This window comes from Chanodichthys erythropterus, chromosome 2 (genome assembly GCF_024489055.1).
Source record: "Chanodichthys erythropterus isolate Z2021 chromosome 2, ASM2448905v1, whole genome shotgun sequence".
Lineage (NCBI taxonomy): Eukaryota > Metazoa > Chordata > Actinopteri > Cypriniformes > Xenocyprididae > Chanodichthys > Chanodichthys erythropterus.
The window spans coordinates 29039725-29059012 of record NC_090222.1 but is presented as its reverse complement, the minus strand read 5'-3'; the positions used below and the strand labels follow the sequence as shown (position 1 = coordinate 29059012).

The 19288-nt window shown below is 37.2% G+C and overlaps 1 protein-coding gene across 10 annotated transcripts; it reads right to left on the bottom strand.

The window, feature by feature from the left end:
* Positions 1-4800: 4800 nt before the first annotated feature.
* Positions 4801-18610, bottom strand: l3mbtl1b (L3MBTL histone methyl-lysine binding protein 1b). Of its 10 annotated transcripts, none has more exons than XM_067408467.1 (22): positions 18171-18466; positions 15794-15910; positions 15507-15696; positions 15349-15419; positions 15209-15267; positions 15016-15130; positions 14865-14916; positions 13523-13617; positions 13194-13298; positions 12933-13068; positions 12525-12616; positions 12272-12423; positions 12102-12190; positions 11627-11712; positions 11196-11306; positions 10951-11065; positions 10767-10866; positions 10464-10688; positions 10019-10080; positions 9034-9179; positions 8869-8931; positions 4801-6603 (listed from the first exon to the last, which is right to left on the bottom strand). In XM_067408467.1, exons 2-22 carry the CDS (start codon positions 15902-15904, stop codon positions 6475-6477), a joined length of 2304 nt encoding a protein of 767 aa, XP_067264568.1. In that variant the 5' UTR covers positions 15905-15910; positions 18171-18466; the 3' UTR covers positions 4801-6474. The 10 variants fall into 10 exon arrangements, 9 of the variants coding, with proteins under 9 accessions (XP_067264568.1, XP_067264569.1, XP_067264564.1 ...); XM_067408468.1 differs by having other exon boundaries at positions 15209-15252; XM_067408463.1 differs by lacking the exon at positions 18171-18466 and adding an exon at positions 18475-18610 and having other exon boundaries at positions 15209-15419.
* Between the last annotated feature and the right edge of the window lie 678 nt (positions 18611-19288).

Sequence of the window (19288 nt, the reverse complement as noted above, 5' to 3'; positions counted from 1 at the left end):
AGTTACTCCACCCAGGAGCACTTAGAGCACCTTTAAAGGCCAATTCACACCGCACAGTCAAACGCCAACAAATAGCTTTGTCAGATCAGTGTGTTACCCCTATCAGCATCTGTTTCACCCAATTGAACATGTTCAATCAGCGTTTGTTGGTGTCTGTTGTGGCAGTGTGAACATGACTGTTTTTTTTTTCTTTTCATAAAAATCTAAATCCAAAGACCAACTTGTTTGTTGGTGTTTGTCTGTGCGGTGTGAATTGTCCTTAAAAAAACATTTGTCTTTTTGTCTTTTAAATGACAATACTGCATGCATTATTACAGTAATCCTAGCAGTTTCTTAGAAGCATTTATTTGTGGTGAAGAAAACTAATCCTTGACAATCCTTGTATAATCCTTTTTTTTTTTTTAAGTTCTTTGTACTTCCAGTTCCTCAGAGTTTTACTGCAAATGCTGTCTGACATTTCATCTCTACTCAGAAAGGCAATCTGTCTACTTTCGTCTTTACTTGTTTTAGCTGTTTTCTTTTTATAAATTTTAACTGTTCAATATATAAAAAATACAATAACTGAAATGTATTAAAGTAATACAAAATCATGTTTCTACAACCAACAATAACATTTTCCCACTTTAAAGGAGACGTACAACGTCTTTTTAAAAGATGTAATATAAGTCTAAGGTGTCCCCTGAATGTGTCTGTGAAGTTTCAGCTCAAAATACCCCATATATTTTTTAACTGCCTATTTTGGGGCATCATTAAATATGAGCCGATTTAGGCTGCGACCCCTTTAAATGCTCGCGCTCTCCGCCCACGGAGCTCGCGCTTGCCTTTAACAGTATAAACAAAGTTCACACAGCTAATATAACCCTCAAAATGGATCTTTACAAAGTGTTCGTCATGCAGCATGTCTAATCGCGTAAGTACAATATTTATTTGGATGTTTACATTTGATTCTGAATGAGTTTGATAGTGCTTCATGGCTAACAGCTAATGCTACACTGTTGGAGAGATTTATAAAGAATGAAGTTGTGTTTATGAATTATACAGACTTCAAGTGTTTAATAATGAAAATAGCGACGGCTCTTGTCTCCGTGAATACAGTAAGAAGCGATGGTAACTTTAACCACATTTAACAGTACATTAGCAACATGCTAATGAAACATTTAGAAAGACAATTTACAAATATCACTAAAAATATCATGTTATCATGGATCATGTCAGTTATTATTGCTCCATCTGCCATTTTTCACTGTTGTCCTTGCTTGCTTACCTAGTCTGATGATTCAGCTGTGCAGATCCAGACATTAATAATGGCTGCCCTTGTCTAATGCCTTGAACATGGGCTGGCATATGCAAATATTGGGGCCGTACACCCTGACTGTTACGTAACAGTCTGTGTTATGTTGAGATTCGCCTGTTCGTCTGAGGTCTTTTAAACAAATGAGATTTATAAAAGAAGGAGGAAACACCAGTGTTTGAGACTCACTGTATGTCTTTTCCATGTACTGAACTCTTGTTATTTAACTATGACAAGATAAATTCAATTTTTAATTCTAGGGCACCTTTAAAAGCTGCTGTTCTGAAAACCAGACCTGTCTGCTCAGGAACTACTAATAATCTAGTTTAAGCATTTTCTATGCTTCTCTACCATTCTGTGTGTATAAATACACACATGGGTAACACATCTTGCCAACAGGAAAACATGATCAGATATACTACTACTGAAATATAAGTGTTAAAATCATGAGTAGCACATGATTACGTAGAAAATAGCTATCAGGATGTGGAATCGCTGTAATTTTCTTAAGAATATGGGTACAAGTTTTTTTTTCTTCTTCTTCTTTTTTTTTTACTTTTTGCTTCCAGCGCATCGTCATGCAGGATATACAAACAAATCCAGCTTAAACTAGAAGTCACATGGCACCACAAAAATTAAGCATTTATAAACATATTTTAATCTATTAATATTATTTTATGTAACAATAACCATGCTATACTATTTTACATTTTACTTTTTTCACTAAGCCGTTCATTCAAATAAGATGAACTTGTAAGTCTTGATGAGGCTCCATTGGACGTGACAGATTACGATATTATATATAGTTATATTGATATATAAAGCACTATTAAAACAAGGCAATTTTTATTTTACTGCTAACTCAGACTTCATGCTCTCACTGCGAGAGCATGAGTCTCGCCTCTTTGCACTTGCGGATAGCTTTCTTTTCAGAGAGTGACTCCGCCCCTCGTGCCCTCCCGTTTTCTTCCTCCCAGGAGCCTGTGAGGAAAAAACAGCGGGGTAGAGAATCACAGCGCTCGGATATGAGTGAGCTCACTTCGACTCAAGTCCTGCGTGCCTCACTCTCTCCACAAAGAGAGGTTTCCCCCGTCTCGTGATACACAAAAGGAAGGTCATCTTTACATCAACTGCCTGGAAATGCTGGCAGTATGGCAGGCCTTACAGTCCTTCCTACCACATCTAGAAGGATGCCACGTCTTAGTCCAATCGGACAACATGACGGTAGTATCCTACGTAAATCACCAGGGCGGCCTTTCCTCCCCACGCCTCTTCACGATAGCAAAGAGCCTTCTGGAGTGGGCACATTGCCACCTGCGCTCTCTGAAAGCAGCGTTTTTCGAAGGAAAGGGATGCGCTGGCCCACGATTAGCCCAGCCGTCTCCTTTACGCTTTCCCCCCGATCGCCCAGGGCAGAGTTTCCCAAAAGCATCGTAAGCTTAAGTTGATCGTAGCTCCATTGAAACCAATGGAGCTACGATCAACTTAGGCTTACGATGCTTTTGGGAAACGCTACCCTGATCCTTCAGGTTATGATGCACTGCTGTGATTGAAAAAGACTTCAGTTAGCGACACAGTACTCATTCCCATATTTCAGGGAACCGAGGTTACGTTAGTAACCAAGTACGTTGTTTCGACTCTCTGTTTGGTGTAATTTTTTATACAGCATCATGGGTAATGTAGTTTTTCACCAGGAATTCCACTGTTGAACATGATTATCTTAAAAATAAGCTAAAATAATGTGGGCTGACGGCTTCAGCAGAAGCAAATACTATGGATTAAAGAGTTAGTTCACCCAAAAATGAAATTTCTGTCATTAATTACTCTCCCTCATGCCGTTCCACATCCGTAAGACCTTTGTTCATCTTCGGAACACAAATTAAGATATTTTTGATGAAATCCGAAAGGATTTTTTTTATCCCCCATAGAAAGCAACATGATTACCACACTCACAAAAGGTATTCTCAAAGCTTCATAACATTAAGGTTGAACCACTGCAGTCACGTTGACTATTTTAACAATGTCTTTACTATTTTTCTGGACCTTGAATATGGCAACTATGTTGCTTTCTATGGGGGATTAAAAAAAAAAACTCTTGGATTTATTAGACTTCCTGGTTCTGACGTCATACCTGCAGATGGTTATGGTTTGCTATTGGTTAATCTCATGTGAGAAAGGTTGACAGGTTGTCTCACCCTCACACCAGTAAACACATCATAAGAGAAGAAACATCTTTGCAAGAAGGAGGGAAAGTAATTTTGATTAAAGATTAGGAGGGCACATGAATAATAATAATAATAATAAAGATGTGCATGGATAAATTATTTACAATAAATACTGCAATATTGAAGAGGGAAAAAAAAAGATTTGTCAATTTTGATATTATGGTGACTTGGTTTTGGTGAAAAAATTTAAGGTGGAGTTTGTCTTCTATTGGTCAGACATACACATAGTCACATAATCTAAATTTATGCCATTGGCTGGGCCAATGTTGCTAGATTGGGCTTATTAGACTCACAAACAAACAGAATAATGTTATGATAGCGCCACAACATTTACACTTTTGCAGGGAAATCAACATGAAAATGGCTGAAAATATAGTTGCCCTGTAAAACACCAGCTTTAAAGTAACAAACTGGGCGTGTCTTCAAAAGTATCCAAGCACATCAGCCAAACGCAGTACGTATAGCATGTCTGTTTTCAGTACACCCTTCTGTTTCATACTCATCCTGAACGTTGACCTACATCAAGTCATCACCTGAAGTTAGTACCACTTTAACTCACCTCAGTTGCTTCTCCACTGGAAACACATGATTAGCTACGGTCCGTTTTAATTGCTTCAGTGACGTGGAGCGCGCACTTTGCAACGAGTCTAATAACCATGTCGAAGATGAAGACGCTCAAATCCATCAGTCTCTAACCTTAGCAAGCGCGCGTATCAGGAGCGTGAGGGGAGGCGCATTTACTTTAAACCGGCCAGTGACGTGGGAGTGAGCGAGAGAGAGAGAGATACTGTGGTTAGAGGGTCATGGGAACATGTGTGCAAGCCCATTGGGTCCCACGGTGGGCAGAATAACCTATTCTTAGAGTCTCAAGGGATTTAGGCCCATTTCAAGGTTTTTCCTGACTGACTCAGACTGTAATTTTGTATTATATTAAGTTGTTTAAATATGTATTTACATTTGTATGACTTCAGATAACTGTGAGCATTCATGGAAGTTATGAGATTCTGTGGGTTATAAAGTGGCCAGTTTATAGAGTTACTTTTGCGTTTTCATTGTGTTCAAGAGCAAAAGTAATAATACTGTAATTGTATATACTATTATATTGTAAAATTTATACAATTGTATACTATTATATTTAAGTCTTATTAAAACATTTTTTAATTACAAAAATAGCTGATAATATGCTAAATAAGCATGCAACAGCAGAACAGAGCACAAAATGTGTTGGTTCGTAATAAAAAGTGGAAAAAGTTTATTCACAGTGCAGAGTTTTGTTATCAGTTGCTTTATTTTTGTTATTTAAAACAGTTTTAAGAATATCTATCTATTATTTTTTATTACAATCTTTTTCTTTCAAACCCAATATGTATAATTGCATTAAAAAAAGACACAAAAGTAACTCCTGCCTCTGTTTATAAACACAAACTTAAATTTCAGTTCTATGCATCTGTTAAGATCTTTATAACAGAAAAAAAATAAAACAGTTCTGTTTGAAATTCATATTTATTCTCCTTCGCTCTATCCATTCATCCATTTGGGACTGAAACTCAGAAACACACAATCTGTCACACATAAACAGTCTGCTTAGAGAGACATTTAATCTACAAACACACACACACACACACACACACACAAACCAAAGAAAACAATCAAAATCTGATACAAACTCATCCTTGACCCATAACACTGTGATGAGGATTTTCTTTAAATCTTGATTTTCCATCACCATCCAAATGCCTCTGCAATCACAATAATCTGCAGACTATTATCCATTTTTATTTAGTATTTTAGCTTCAGTACAACCATGTTCCACTTCTTCTTCGGTTTCCGACCCTAACTGGATCTGTTATCCTGGCCTAATGCTATAAGAAGAACCTGCGTGTGCGTATAATGACAATTTTGTGAAGCATTGCAAAAACCAAACCATGCATGAAAGCGAAGTGATTCCAACAAGGCTGAGTAAAATCAGTTGTAGCAGAGCTGAGAATTACAGCTGTATTATACAGCAGGACAGGTCACAGCTGAACAAAAAGCTTTTGCTCGGTAAATGACGGAACTTAGTACTCAGGAATGCTTGTACAAGGTGAAATGTCAGGGTCTCAGAAGCTTAAAATACACACTCGCACACACCCGCTCATTTCTATTTCTAATTCTATTTGCAGTGTCTACTGAGTCAGCACACTGTCCAATTCACTATACAGATTCAATTTACAAATGCATTTTACAAGATTACACATTTCATCTGAAGTAAATAAAAACTGAGACATTCAATTCCAGATTAGCCCAGAGCAAGAATTCCCTGACGTTAGATGCAAGCACACTTTTATACATTTTTCTCTCACACACACATGCTTGCAAAAGTCACACTGGCACATTCGCGCACACACATACACATACCGAATCCTGCTGCCCTCTAGTGGTCTCAAACAGGCTAATCTGGATTATTTGGGATGTGTGTTCAATTACAAACAAAGGTCTTTTTGCATTTTTTTTTTTAAAAATTACATTTCAAGTAAAAGCTCCACAATCATGCCTTTCAATCGTGCCTCTGGCGCCAAATGCAATTAGCTGTCATTTTAGCAACCATAAAAGCATAAATATCAACAATGAAACAAACCAGTTTAAGCTTTCAACATTTTAAGGTGCCTCAGTATAGTGTAGTCACCCCTCCCAGAGTCTAATATGAATCAAATGATCTGTTTCAAAAGAGAATATCAGACCTAATTTAGAGCGAGTGCAGAGTGGGAGGAGGGGAGACGTCAAATGTTTATCAGCCTTCGGAGATGTGATTTTTCCGATCACACGCAGTTTGTTGGATCGGCTGATTTTCAATGTCCGTCGGTCATAAATGAGACCAATGATTGAGACAATCATTTGTCAGTCTGCTGGATACATCGGTGGAGGAAAGAGCAACTTTCAAACATGTTGTTTGATGAAGCAGCAGTTGCTTTGAGGTGCCTACTCTTCATCTGCACTCTTCAGCATGAGGATAGAGTTATAAATTTTGAGAGCGGGGCCGAGCTTGATGCTCAGAATCTTAACGATGTCTGACTGAGTAAGGAGCAGGAAGGCCTCGCCATCAATTTGCTGTAGGAAAAAAAACAAAAAACAAAACATATTCACTTAGTCTGAGAAACAAAAATACAGATTTGTGCTAAATGATTTTTACTTACACCACCGTTCAAATAAAAGTCTATTTATACATGTACAATAAGAATAAAATATAATTGTATATCTTAAATAAAATGCTATTAATGCTATTTACTTACTACATGTTTTAATATTACGTACAAGCTGCGACTGTGCAAGACGTTACTTCATGCCGAGAACACAACTTCACGTGACTAAATGGTCAAATGTATTGTAATTTGTTAAACCAACATTATTAATTAAACAATGCCCTGAATTCCTTTTGGAAAATAGGGGGGCATTTCCTCTTGGGTGACTCATATGAGTTTTTTTTTTTTTTGGTCTTTTTTTATTTCTATGTATTTGTGTTTTTACATTGAGATAACTTTATTGTGCAATATAGCTTAAAGCACAAGAATGCTTGATTTCAGACTGAATTTAATTTACTAACAGTCAGTACAATAACAGAATAAATATAAAAATGTAAGTTTTTTTCATGTCTATCTAGTATTTAGGTACAGAAATACTACAGATATTGAATAAACTGTAAATTAAAAACAGTAAATTCAGTGTACATTATAAACCTTAAAATTAAAGCCACTACAGTTATTCAGTGAAGAGCAGTAAGTAATTTTCTCTTTGTCTTTTGTTGTTTGATTAACATTAATGACAGACAGCAGCAGATTTATTAGGCTGCTGTCACTTTAAGAGCAAATTCACAGATCTAATATACTGATGTTTTCTCTCTCAACTGTTTACGTTCACTTAAGGAATAACCGATTTTATTAACTCGCCAAGATGGCCATTTTGATTCTGTGTGTATTTGGCCATTTAAAGGGATAGTTCACCCAAAAATGAAAATTTGATGTTTATCTGCTTACCCCCAGTGCATCCAAGATGTAGGTGACATTTTTTCTTCAGTCGATCACAAATGATGATTTTTAACTGCAACCGCTGCCGTCTGTCATTCAAATAATGGCGGTTGATGGGAACTTCATCTATAAGAGTGAATAAACCTTGCTTAGACAAATCCAAATGAAACCCTGCGGCTCGTGACGACACATTAATGTCCTAAGACACGAAACGATCGGTTTGTGAGAGAAACCGAAAAGTATTTATATCATTTTTTACCTCTAATACACCACTATGTCCAACTCCGTTCATGACTCCTTTAGTGATGTCTGATCGCGCTCTGTCAACGGCAGTGATGTCTGACACTCATTGAAGTATATGCGTATCTGCCGTTGACAGAGCGCGATCAGACATCACTAAAGGAATCCTGAACGGAGTTGGACATAGTGGTGTATTAGAGGTAAAAAATGATATAAATACTTTTCGGTTTCTCTCACAAACCGATTGTTTCATGTCTTAGGACATTAATGTGTCGTCACGAGCCGCAGGGTTTCATTTGGATTTGTCTAAGCAAGGTTTATTCACTCTTATAGATGAAGTTCCCATCAACCGCCATTATTTGAATGACAGACGGCAGCGGTTGCAGTTAAAAATCATCATTTGTGATCGACTGAAGAAAAAATGTCACCTACATCTTGGATGCACTGGGGGTAAGCAGATAAACATCAAATTTTCATTTTTGGGTGAACTATCCCTTTAAGCTCACGCAATAAGCAGCAAAAAAAAGAACTCAATTTGGTACTTGTGAGCCGTTTGCAAGGCAGCTTTATGCGAGTACTGAATGGTTTAAAAAGACATGCAAATGATAAACTTTTGTGACAATACACACTGGTCCAATTAGGAAAGTGACAATTCTGTCAATTGTCTCAAAACGCAAGCGAAAGTCTTTATCGCATGCAGCGTGCAACTCGCTTGTAGTGCAGATGCAATGTGCTGATGTGAAGCCATATATGAGAGAGAGAGTTAGGAAGAGAGAAGACGTGACACTACTGAATCACTCACACTGTTTTAAAATTACTGAATTGATCTGATATTCTGTGTGGATTAATTTACTCCTCTAATCTACTTGTTATAGTGAATACGTTTTCTAAAACTTTCTGGGTTATTTATTTTACCAATACTTTTCAAGGCCTGAAAATTGCGATTTTAAAATTCCATGACTTTTCCAGGTTTTTCATGACCGTACAAACCCTGCTGGAGTAATGATGCTGAAAATTCAGCTTTGCCATCACAGGAATAAATTACACTTTAATAATTCAATTGTACATTACACTGATAATCACAAGAAAAGTTGATGTTTTAGTTATTTACCTCCTTCCTGAAGGTGGCAGCATGCTCTCTGCAGCCAGGCAGCCCTCTTACAAAACTTGCAACCTGAAAAAACAACATTGTCAAATAAGACCCCATAAAAATAAATACGTTTAGAAGACCTCTTATAAAACCTAAGTGAATTTTTCGAGAATTATCAAAGGCCACCTCTTCCGTGTTCCACTTTGCCACTCTCTTGGCGGTGAGGCCCAAAGCTTCAGGCAGCAGTTTGCCATGCTTTTCCCAACACAGCTGAAACCTTGGTGGCTCCCATCCACAAAACACAGACTCATGCAGGAACTGCTGAAGAGAATCTACAATACAAACAGACTTTAATCATGACACGCCTTGAAAACGTTCTCATGTCAGTCAATGACAAATAAAAGTGTCCAAAATAAAGAAAATTTTACTAGTTGAAAATACAGGTGTCAAGTTCTTAGAAATGTGCTCTTTGTATTCGTGTTGAACATTTTGGATGAAATGTAGTATAACCATCAGTAAATGTATTAATATTTTTCTTACACCCTGAATATATACGAGTGTAAACATCTTAATCATTATTTAAAAAAAACCCAAAACTTTCAAGTATATTTTTTAAGGCACGTTTTCAATTCATAAATATTTCACAACACATTTTACTTTACATATCATGAACTAAGCTTGTTTTATTATAAAAAGGTCAAATTACCTTATTGACCTTGACACAGTCATGACAGCATGCATTTCTGATATCATTTTCTGTTTTGTTTTTCTGGTCATGTTAGTTGTCATAGCTTTGATTTGGTGGACAAAAGTGGGTAAAGCAGTTTTGTTAAAATATTTTTGGTGTTATAAGAAATAACAATTATAGATTCATTCATTTTTTGAATGAAGCTTTTTTCTTCATTAGGTTATCATATGTGTGACTTTATTCCCCCCCAAAATATCAAACTTATTTTAATTCAGAAATTAAAAATATGCACTTCATAGATGAGGTGTATCCAAGTCATTATATGTATGAATTTTATCTTGAATGTATTTTTGAATAAATTAACACATCCAGGCAAAAAAAACAAGAATCACTTCATTGACCCATGTACAAAAATTGAGGTTATGGATTATCCATAAAAAAGCAAATGAAGCCAAAATATATCAATATCTGTAAAATCTGTACCTTTCCCATCACTTTCCTGCTTCACTTGGGGTGGCTTGACACATTTGGGAGCGCTGGCAGACCTAAAAGGATAAGAAAGAGATAAATATTGAGTGAATTAATGTGTGTGTGCATGTGTGCGCTTGTTTTCATGATTTATGAGGACACAAATTTGTATAATGACATGGGTATTGCACTGGAATTATGGCGTAAACATGTTTTATGAGTCCTCATATTTAAAATAGCTTAAAAAACATACTAAACAATGTTTTATTAAAAATGTAAAAATGCTGAATGTTTTTTGTGATGGTACGTTTAGGGGTAGTGTAGGGGGATAGAATGTACAGTTTGAACAGTATAAAAACCATTACACCTATGGAGAGTCCCCGTAAACCATATATACAAGTGTGTGTGTGTGTGTGTGTGTGAAAGGGAAAAGTAAAACTACATCACTGCTGACACTCACACAATGTGCTCACGCACTGGCCGAGCTTGTGGACAGGTGTCTGTAGTGGTGTCAGGGGGGTCTGGGGTGCTGGCGCTGAGTGTGGGAGGGTGCGTCTGAGTGAGTGTTTCAGCACGGCGGTGACGGGGGGGTCCACTGAGCGTGACTGGCCTCTCCCCGCTCAGTCTGTCCGGAACCAACCCATCCTTATTCAAGTTCAGATCAGAGTATGGACAACTCACCGCCCTAACAATGGGAGAGAGACTCGTTTGCATTTGAACGAGCATTTTGAGTCGTTTTTGTAACACCACATTTATAACTTACGTGTAGTGTGTCCCATACCGAGGTCCTCGAATGTGTCCGACTCCATTGCATCCTGGGGTAGGGCAGCCTTGTCCTGGGGGGACTGGAGAATCTCTGGGACCTGATAAGATTATGAGTTTGATTATGAGCCTGGTGTGGCCAGGTGTGGAAACACTGTATATATGTGTGTAGGACAATATTTTACCATTGGGGTGTTGTAGAGGATGACATGTTTTCTGACACCAGCCTACTGGGTGCAGTTCTGGGCTATCGGCATCTAGCCAATAATCATACTCGTCACTCCAGCCATCAAAATGGATCTATATATAAACACACAAAGGATTAGTGAATATATACGAGCTGTACTAGCATATTAAATAATGTATTTCCATGTTGGTTTCTAATTAGACTTAAATTCATGAGACAATACAGATTCATTTGTGTGTAAACCTTAATTCTGTGGTCTTCTGTATCAGAGATAGTGGCGACACGGATGAGCACGGCATTACGTTTGTCCACGGCCTCCAGCTTCATCCCAACTTGAAAGCCATGTGGTGGTCTCTGGATGGCCAAGGATCAAAGGGCATTAAGAAAACAAATAAAAAAATGAAATATATTAATAAATAATAGATGCTTAAATCAAACGTATGCATAAAATAGCAAAATATGTAATTAATATTATTTATATTATCTTTTTAGGGAGCTTTGAACCAGATAAAATGCGCTTTACTCTTTGTACATTTTATTTCTATGTTGTACAGGCTGTACTTTTGCATCACACCAATTATTAGGACCTTTCAAACGTCATTTTACCAATTACAAAGGATATTAAATGATTTACCTACACCTCTTGTGGTTCAGTGCGGTGAATCAAACCTCACCTGTTTAAAGGCTCTGGCTGGTGCCGCTTGGGTTCCAGTTTCTTCAAGGTACTTTTCCCAAGAAAAACTCTTCGGTTGCTTATACTCTAAGACACAGACATAAACAAACTTCAAATAACTTTTAAAAAACAATTTTGTGCACATTAGAGCTTGTTTAAGAAAAAAAAAGAAAAGAAAAGAAAAGAAAAGAGAGAAAACTCTAATCCTGGGGTTTTTAAACTGGAGTCATGGGGCCACAGGGGGTGCTATGGGGTCTGTGAAAATGTATCAAGTGCTATACTAATACATTTAAATTAAACAGAAGATGTTAGACACATCATAAATTGTACATATTTTCCTGCTAATATTTTAATAATTTAATACAATGACAATATAAAAGTTAACAAAAAATGTATCTTTATTTCAGCTGTTTCTCACACACTATATAAGAAAATTCAATAATAAAATGTAAAGGTAATGTAAATGATGTACTGACTTAGAGCCTGACCTGCAGGAGTGGTGAGTGTTAACTCCGCCTCCTCACAGTACCCTACTGGATGAATGTAAGGACTGCTGGCATCACACCTGAGAACAAACAGAATACATTTACAACCACACACACTCATGGGGACGCTCATTTGCCCAGCATTCTGCTCACTATCTTACCAATAATCATATGTATCATCCCAGTTGTCAAAGTGAATGAGGAGCCGGTTGTCGACAGCAGCAGCAATGGTTGCTACGCAGATGAGTGACGGGTTCTTCCTGTCCACGGCTTCAAGCTTCATTCCTGCACGGAATCCTGATGGTGTGACTGACTAAATATAGAAGATAACACATGGTTAAAGAAGAAAAGAACACAAACTAACATTGAAATATCTCTTGTTCTCTTGAAGTGTGTGCGTATGAAATGACATACTGTATTAAGACTCTTAAAGAGATGTTTGGGGGCCAGTTGACCCCTACAGTTCTTTACATATGTGTTCCAGTTAAACTCTCCATCTCTGCAACCTGTAAGCAAACACACAAATAGTAAATATATATTTATTTATAAATAATATTTGTATAAATTACAATACTTGTAATTACAATACTATTACACCTATGTTAAACTTCAGAATAACGACTGGTAGACCACTTTGTCATCACATCATTCAGAGTGAATATTAAGTTTAAGTAGCTTTAACACCTAAAGAAACATCTATAATACAGATATAGTATGTTGCAGAAAACAAAAGTAAAGCTCTGCACAAAAGCTGTTTTGCATGGTGTATCCTTGACAACAGGGTTTTTTTTCACAGTACATATTTATCAGTACATTAAGCACCTTTTGGAAGCAATAGCTTGAGGCCGGTTTTTTCACACCAGCCTGGCGGCTTCACATCCCATGAGTCAGCATTTACCCAGAAGTCATAGCACTCAGGGTAACCATCAAAGTGAAGCCGAATCCTGTAGCCTTGCACCTGGAACAGTAGTCAAATATGTCAGAAAATACACTTTTTTGTATAAGTGCAACTTAAAAACTATATTTAGCTTTGTGCTCCTAAAAAGAAAAAGTAACGTCACAGTAACATTTGACCCTGGTTACCTCTGCAACAGTCAAAACACAGAAAAGAGCAGGGTGACAGGGGTCCAGTCCCTCTAACTTCATGCCAACTTTAAATCCATTCCTGCTCTGAGGAAAAGACTGGTGCTGTATTGCAAACACACAAATACAAAATTATTAAATTTCATAGATGTCATGCTTTTAAAAAAAAATCTCTCCAGCTAAAAAGCTGTTTTATTTCAAGTAACACTTTTTTCTAATGACAAAACTGAATTGACATCAAACTTACCATACTAATCAGGATCCTAGCCATTCCATGTTTATTTTATGTAAATGAATAGAAATACAGTTATACATGCTGTGTGTCTCACCTCCTTAAAAAGTTTCAAGGGAGCGGCAATGGCTCTCTCCTCCTCCAGATAAGCTGACCAACTCCAGGTTTTCTTCTTAACAGGAGGTGCTGTCACTATGGAAACAGCATCACAAACAGGCACTTTATATGGCTTAGAAAAGCATCCAAATGGTTTTACAAAGAAAAAAAAAAAAATTATAATACATGGAATGGATGACAGTCTGAAATTGACTGAAAATAAGATAAAATCGAATCTATCCCAACCTGCTAAAAGGCTTAAGTTGGGATGCACCAATATAAAAATATTTTGACTATATTATAAGACTAAAAACTAAAATCAGACAAAGTGAATTTAAGCATCACAACATTAAAATGTATAGTACGGATAAAAACTTGAGTTAATTATGTGATCGTTAAACAGCAAAGGTCATTTAAATGTAAAAATGAGCATACACAATTAAATATTAGATGATATATATCCAATATATAGATATGTAAATAAAAAAGTAATCTCTTTAATCTAAATCCCTAATATTGGCTGATAACTGATACGGCACCATTACTGTGCATCCCAAGACTGAACGCATGAGGTACTGTCTGATACTGTACTGAAGAGGGGTGGATTCTGGACACCACTGCAGCTTCAATATATATCTTTTAAGTAATTAATCAACATTTATGTTCCTGTTAAACTATTTAAATGACTTCTTCAACATATGTTAAAGCATTTATTTTCCTTTTCAAACACTAGAAAATAATTTTGAATATTGTCTGTACCTCTCACTGAGAGATAAGAACATGTTATCAGTATGTTTTGGGAAAGTTTCATGCTCAGAGCAGAGCTCAGATCAACTTCAACCTTCAACCTTGAAGAAGCTGTGAATCATGTGTTCTGTGCAGGAACTTTGTACTGGTGGACAACTGGCACTCTGCTGGAGAACAGACAGACGCCATGTCATGACACCAAAAGGACATCCAGTACCTAAATCCAGGGTGCCCTCGTCAGCATCCTGACGAATGTAGATATGCTTCTGACTATCTGTCCATGTATGGAAGATTACCAAATTTGTCTATTTTTCTTAGCCAATCAGAATCATTCAACCTGAAGTAATAACGTAGTTAGTGGACTCTGTTAGAGTATAATTGTTGTGGAAATGTGAATGTATGCAGAGCGGCCTATACAAACTCCTTGGGAGACTTGAAGCTGGCTTCTGCTAATTTTCTTAACTCTGAAACTCTGACTCTGGGTCTTTATTCATCATATCTGCTCTTTTGAGTCTTTAACTGTAAAATTCCCCTACAGTACTAGTTATATTTCCATGTGTGTGTGTGTGTGTTTGTGCTAAATGAAAACTACCAACCTAGTCTAGCAACTTTAGCCGCTCGTCTTCCCTTCGAGGATTTAACTTTCTCCTGAAAAAACAAAAAATAAAATGAACATGAGCAATACAGTAGCACATCCTGTTGATATTGAATGTGTACTCTTTTGTGTGAAATATGTGTGAGTATTACCTCTTCCTCTTCTATGTTGTCCTCCTCTTCATCTCCAGATTCCATGAACATCTTCTTCTTCTTTCTCACACGTTTACCTAAACGCTCTCCTTCAAATGCCTCAGCTGGGGTTGACCTGCACACGCAGAAGAACTTATAAATACACCATAAACAGTGCTACTGGCAGACCTCTATAAGTGCCAAAAACATGTACCTGCCACTGGTGGGTTGCACACAAGGAGCGCTGCAAAATTTGCCCTGTAGGAAAGACTCCTGTGAACCAGAGAGACCACAGGACCTGCAGTTTGCAGTCGCCTCAGTGATGGGAATAATGGCATTGGGCACTGTACTCACGCTGGGGCTTTCCACAGTGCTGGGGCTCCTAGTGTTGTTGCCCCCGGCCTGCCTGTGGGGGTCAGTGGAAACTGAAAAAAAAAAAAAGTTCGCAAAAATAAATGAAAGAGCAAATCATTCCTCTAGTTGGTAGAATTATGTGAGCTACATGTACTCACCCACAGTATTTGTCTGATGGTCTGTATTCGACTGGGGCTTTGCAGTCTGATTTGAAGTTTTGTTTTGCTCAGCGGAATGACTGTTGTTGGTGCTTGTAGTTTGAGGCTGTGTGCCTGTAAGCTCCGCCTCTTTAACTTTGGGCTCCACCTCTGTGACAATCTCCAGGGTGCCAAATTCAGTCATCCGAAACTAAAAAATGACCAGATTTTGAGAAGTTTCATTAGCACATATTCTAAATAATCCCTCTTATCACTCTTTATGCATCAGATACACTAAATATTTGTACCCGAATGTCACTTCCAGGCAATGTGGCTATGCCGTCTTTCCAGTCAAGAGCGCTCATCATGTCAAAATCGGCTCCTGTGGCAGGACCATCACTCGTAGATGTCTCTGCCATCCTTTCCTGCAAAATGGAAGACAAAAGAGAAAAACATATTGTAACAACATGGGCAGATGATTGAAGTAAGCATCTTAAAGTTAACCAAACTGTCAAAAACACCTCTAAAGGGCAAACAAACCTTTAATGTACACTCATTGTCCACAACGATATCTGAAGCCCTAGTTATGTTTTTTAAAACTTATTTTTATCTATGTACACTCTTAGTTTCTTTAATTTAAAAAAGTAAAATAGTTATAATTAAAATAATTAAATTTCAGGACTCAAGAAGTTTTAAGAGCTGAATGTTCTTTGGGGTTTAACCAATGAACTTTTTCAGTCATTCATGATTTATTGGATAAGGATTATAGATTTTTTTTTTCTCACAATTTTTACCAATAAAATATTCTAGAACGTGGCATAACTAGTAAAATATACATCCAACATAAAAATACCCATGGCATTTTAATATTTTATCATTTACATAACTTTTCCAGCTCTATAAATAACACTTTTACATTTAGGCTTCTCCATATATCCAAGTTTTCAAAGACTGGGGGAATCTTGGATCTTCAAAAAAAGAGAGGGATGAATTCAAATAAGTAATATCTTGATTTTTAGTTGTTTCCTCTTATTTTAATGCTTGTTTTAAATTATTTTAAGCCTTGAGGCATTTTAATTGTTGAGGTCCCCTTGGAAGTCTGCTGAGGACACTTTGTTGAGAACCACTGCTTTAATTTACAGGCACAAATAACTGCATTTTGGGAACCAAACATGTGCTGTGAGTGGTATAGGAATATTTGAACGCAATATAATGCGAGACCAAGATAAAATGCTGAATATTCAGAGCTATCGGATTAAAAAAAAAAGACTAGAAAAAATGATCACTGTAACGTTACTCAGTCTGGATGTCAGTAGTCTTCATAGGCCTAATCATAATCATTTCCATCTTGCAAAAGGGTACGTTAAGAGAAATTCACTAAGGTGTTTTTAAAAATATAGATTAGCACACATTGTTTTACTAAACAAAAAAAACTGTCGTTTTCAATATTCAAATATGACGACCTCGTCTCGAAAACCGTGTTTTGACTGCGGCTGATGAAACAACCGCAACTCGGCATTACGAAATAGCCGCGCGTCGCTTGTAGTTTCACCCAGTTCCGCTAGGGGGCGACTGCTGCTCGAGGTACGGATTGCACAAGCACTTAAACGAGGACAAAAATATGTATTTCTACATAGTTATGATGATCATTTTTATGGACTAGCTATGTATACAAACTCACACTGACACACTTAAACCACTTTGGTGGTTATTAATGGAGGAAAGCGATTAAAAGTAAAGTTAGACGAACAAGTTCAGCTTTTCCTTGTTTTAAAAGAATCTCGTTAAATCTGAGCTTTAAAAGAGCGCGGATAATTGTAATGACAAGTTAAAACGCACGTAATCACGATGGATTTGTTTTCAAAGAAGAAAGTCTTTATTTAAGCACGTTTTCATTCGTATACAGCAGGCAATAGTGTATTAACGTTCTTGATCTGTCGTTTATCATAAATCAAAATTTATCAAAATTATACAGGAACGGCGCCCCGCAAACATCACCCAAAAGCTCGTCTGTTTATTATAAAACGATTGTTTGGGTATTTCAAGTGATGACTGAATTTATTCTGAGCATAAATAAAGTGTAATGCGCGAGCGCCCATTATTAGCATTCGACTGACACACAAAATGGCGGAGGATAGCAAAGGGCCGCCGACACGTTTAAAGTATGTAAATTATAACAGTTTTCTGGTCTGATTCACGTCGCACGGACCTTCAAACAACACGGGAAAGCCAAGTGTACAACTTGTTTTATTAAAACGCAATGTTTTCCCCTCCATCAACAAACTCCTTACTTTCCCCTTGTCACGGAATGTCGTTAGCCCGACTGATAGCCCCGGCTAGCTGTAACATTAGCAGGGCAGCCTACAATAAACCAAATCAACAGTTTCACCTGCATATCCAAAAGAAAAACATCCCCCGAGGTACTTTGAATGAGTTGTCATTCATCAGTATATAAACATAATAACTCCAGTGCATGCAGACCCGCGGAAATAACAAATTGCATGCTTTTAATTTCTTCTGCACAAACTTGTGACTTCTATTTATCTTTACGGTTTTTGAACATCGTTGAAAATAGTCGCAATGGTTGAAAATTGTTAAACAAGAAACGCACTCTGTGTTAGTATCATTGTTTACTGCGTGGGTGACGACATTAACGTCATATTTATTGATAAACGTGCAACTCACCTCGTTTCTCTCTTAACTCTTATTTAGAGCTGGATGGCGGCGTTATTGCGCATGCGCCGGTTAATATGTGTCTGTCCAACTTCTACAGCCCTGATAAACTTCATCATCACAACATATATTTGTGAGTGATGATCTTAATGTCATGGGGAATCAGGAGAACTGAGCCTTATTGTCCTTACGTGACCCCAGAATTGACTAGTCTGCGATACCCGTTTCAATCGGTGCTTGTTGCGCTAAAACAATCGAAGGCCTTATTATTACAGATACAGAAAATGGGTTTGATCCACTTTACGTTTTTACGCACTTTTAACAAAAAGAGATCGCTTTGTAGTATTCAGACGGGGTCCAAATGATTCAGTGTTAATGGAGTCCTGTAAGTGCGTGCTCGCTGTTTTCAGAGTATGATTTTGTATCTGTTCAGTTTACAGTCATTGTAGCGGCGATCCTCTGATTTGATTTCCTGTAAAAATCACGTGTTCAGGTTTTACTCCGCAAATCAGTTTTGAAGGGCATACTTTGGCCATATGCAATAAATAGTGAAAGGCAGAGCTTATTCATAAAACAACACTGTGTCGAGCTTCAAACTGAAGTTCATAATGTTTAAATACAGTGTTTTGACAGCCGCATTGTGGCAAGAGTGGCGAAAAGGAAGACGGTGAAGACGCCACAAGATGGCGCTGTGAGCTTAAAAGTGGAGGTTCTTTTTAGTGGTTGGCACGGTGTTTGTAAAGTCGGTTTGAGGCTAATCCAGGAAGCAGAACATTATTGGCATTTATAAAACTGACGCAATAGTAGTGGCAAATGATACATTTAAATGATCTGTGTGCTTCTTTGTGACCCAGATGACCTAGTTGCGCGTGCACAACTGTGATGTTTGTGATACCTTATTTCTTTTTCACAAAAACACGACCTTTCATAATAAAACGTACTTCATAAGTATACATTAGCTTAAAATAATTTAATTGATTCCATTCCAAAAATTGGACTTTTTTTTTTTAACTGATCATACAGTTTCATTACAAACACTTACCAATTCAATCTTAATACTGTACACAAGTACATTAAGTACATTCATTACATTCTTTCGGTCTCACAACTTCAAATCTCTTTTATAATCA

What these genes read in the sequence shown, in the direction of transcription:
- l3mbtl1b (XM_067408463.1), bottom strand. Translation starts at nt 15,904, where the DNA reads ATGGCAGAGACATCTACGAGTGATGGTCCTGCCACAGGAGCCGATTTT. An exon ending in GGCTAAAGTTGCTAGACTAG is followed by an intron (nt 13,618 to 14,864) that starts GTTGGTAGTTTT and finishes CTGTTTCCATAG; the next exon opens with TGACAGCACCTCCTGTTAAG. An exon ending in CGGTATGGGACACACTACAC is followed by an intron (nt 10,689 to 10,766) that starts GTAAGTTATAAA and finishes TCCCATTGTTAG; the next exon opens with GGCGGTGAGTTGTCCATACT.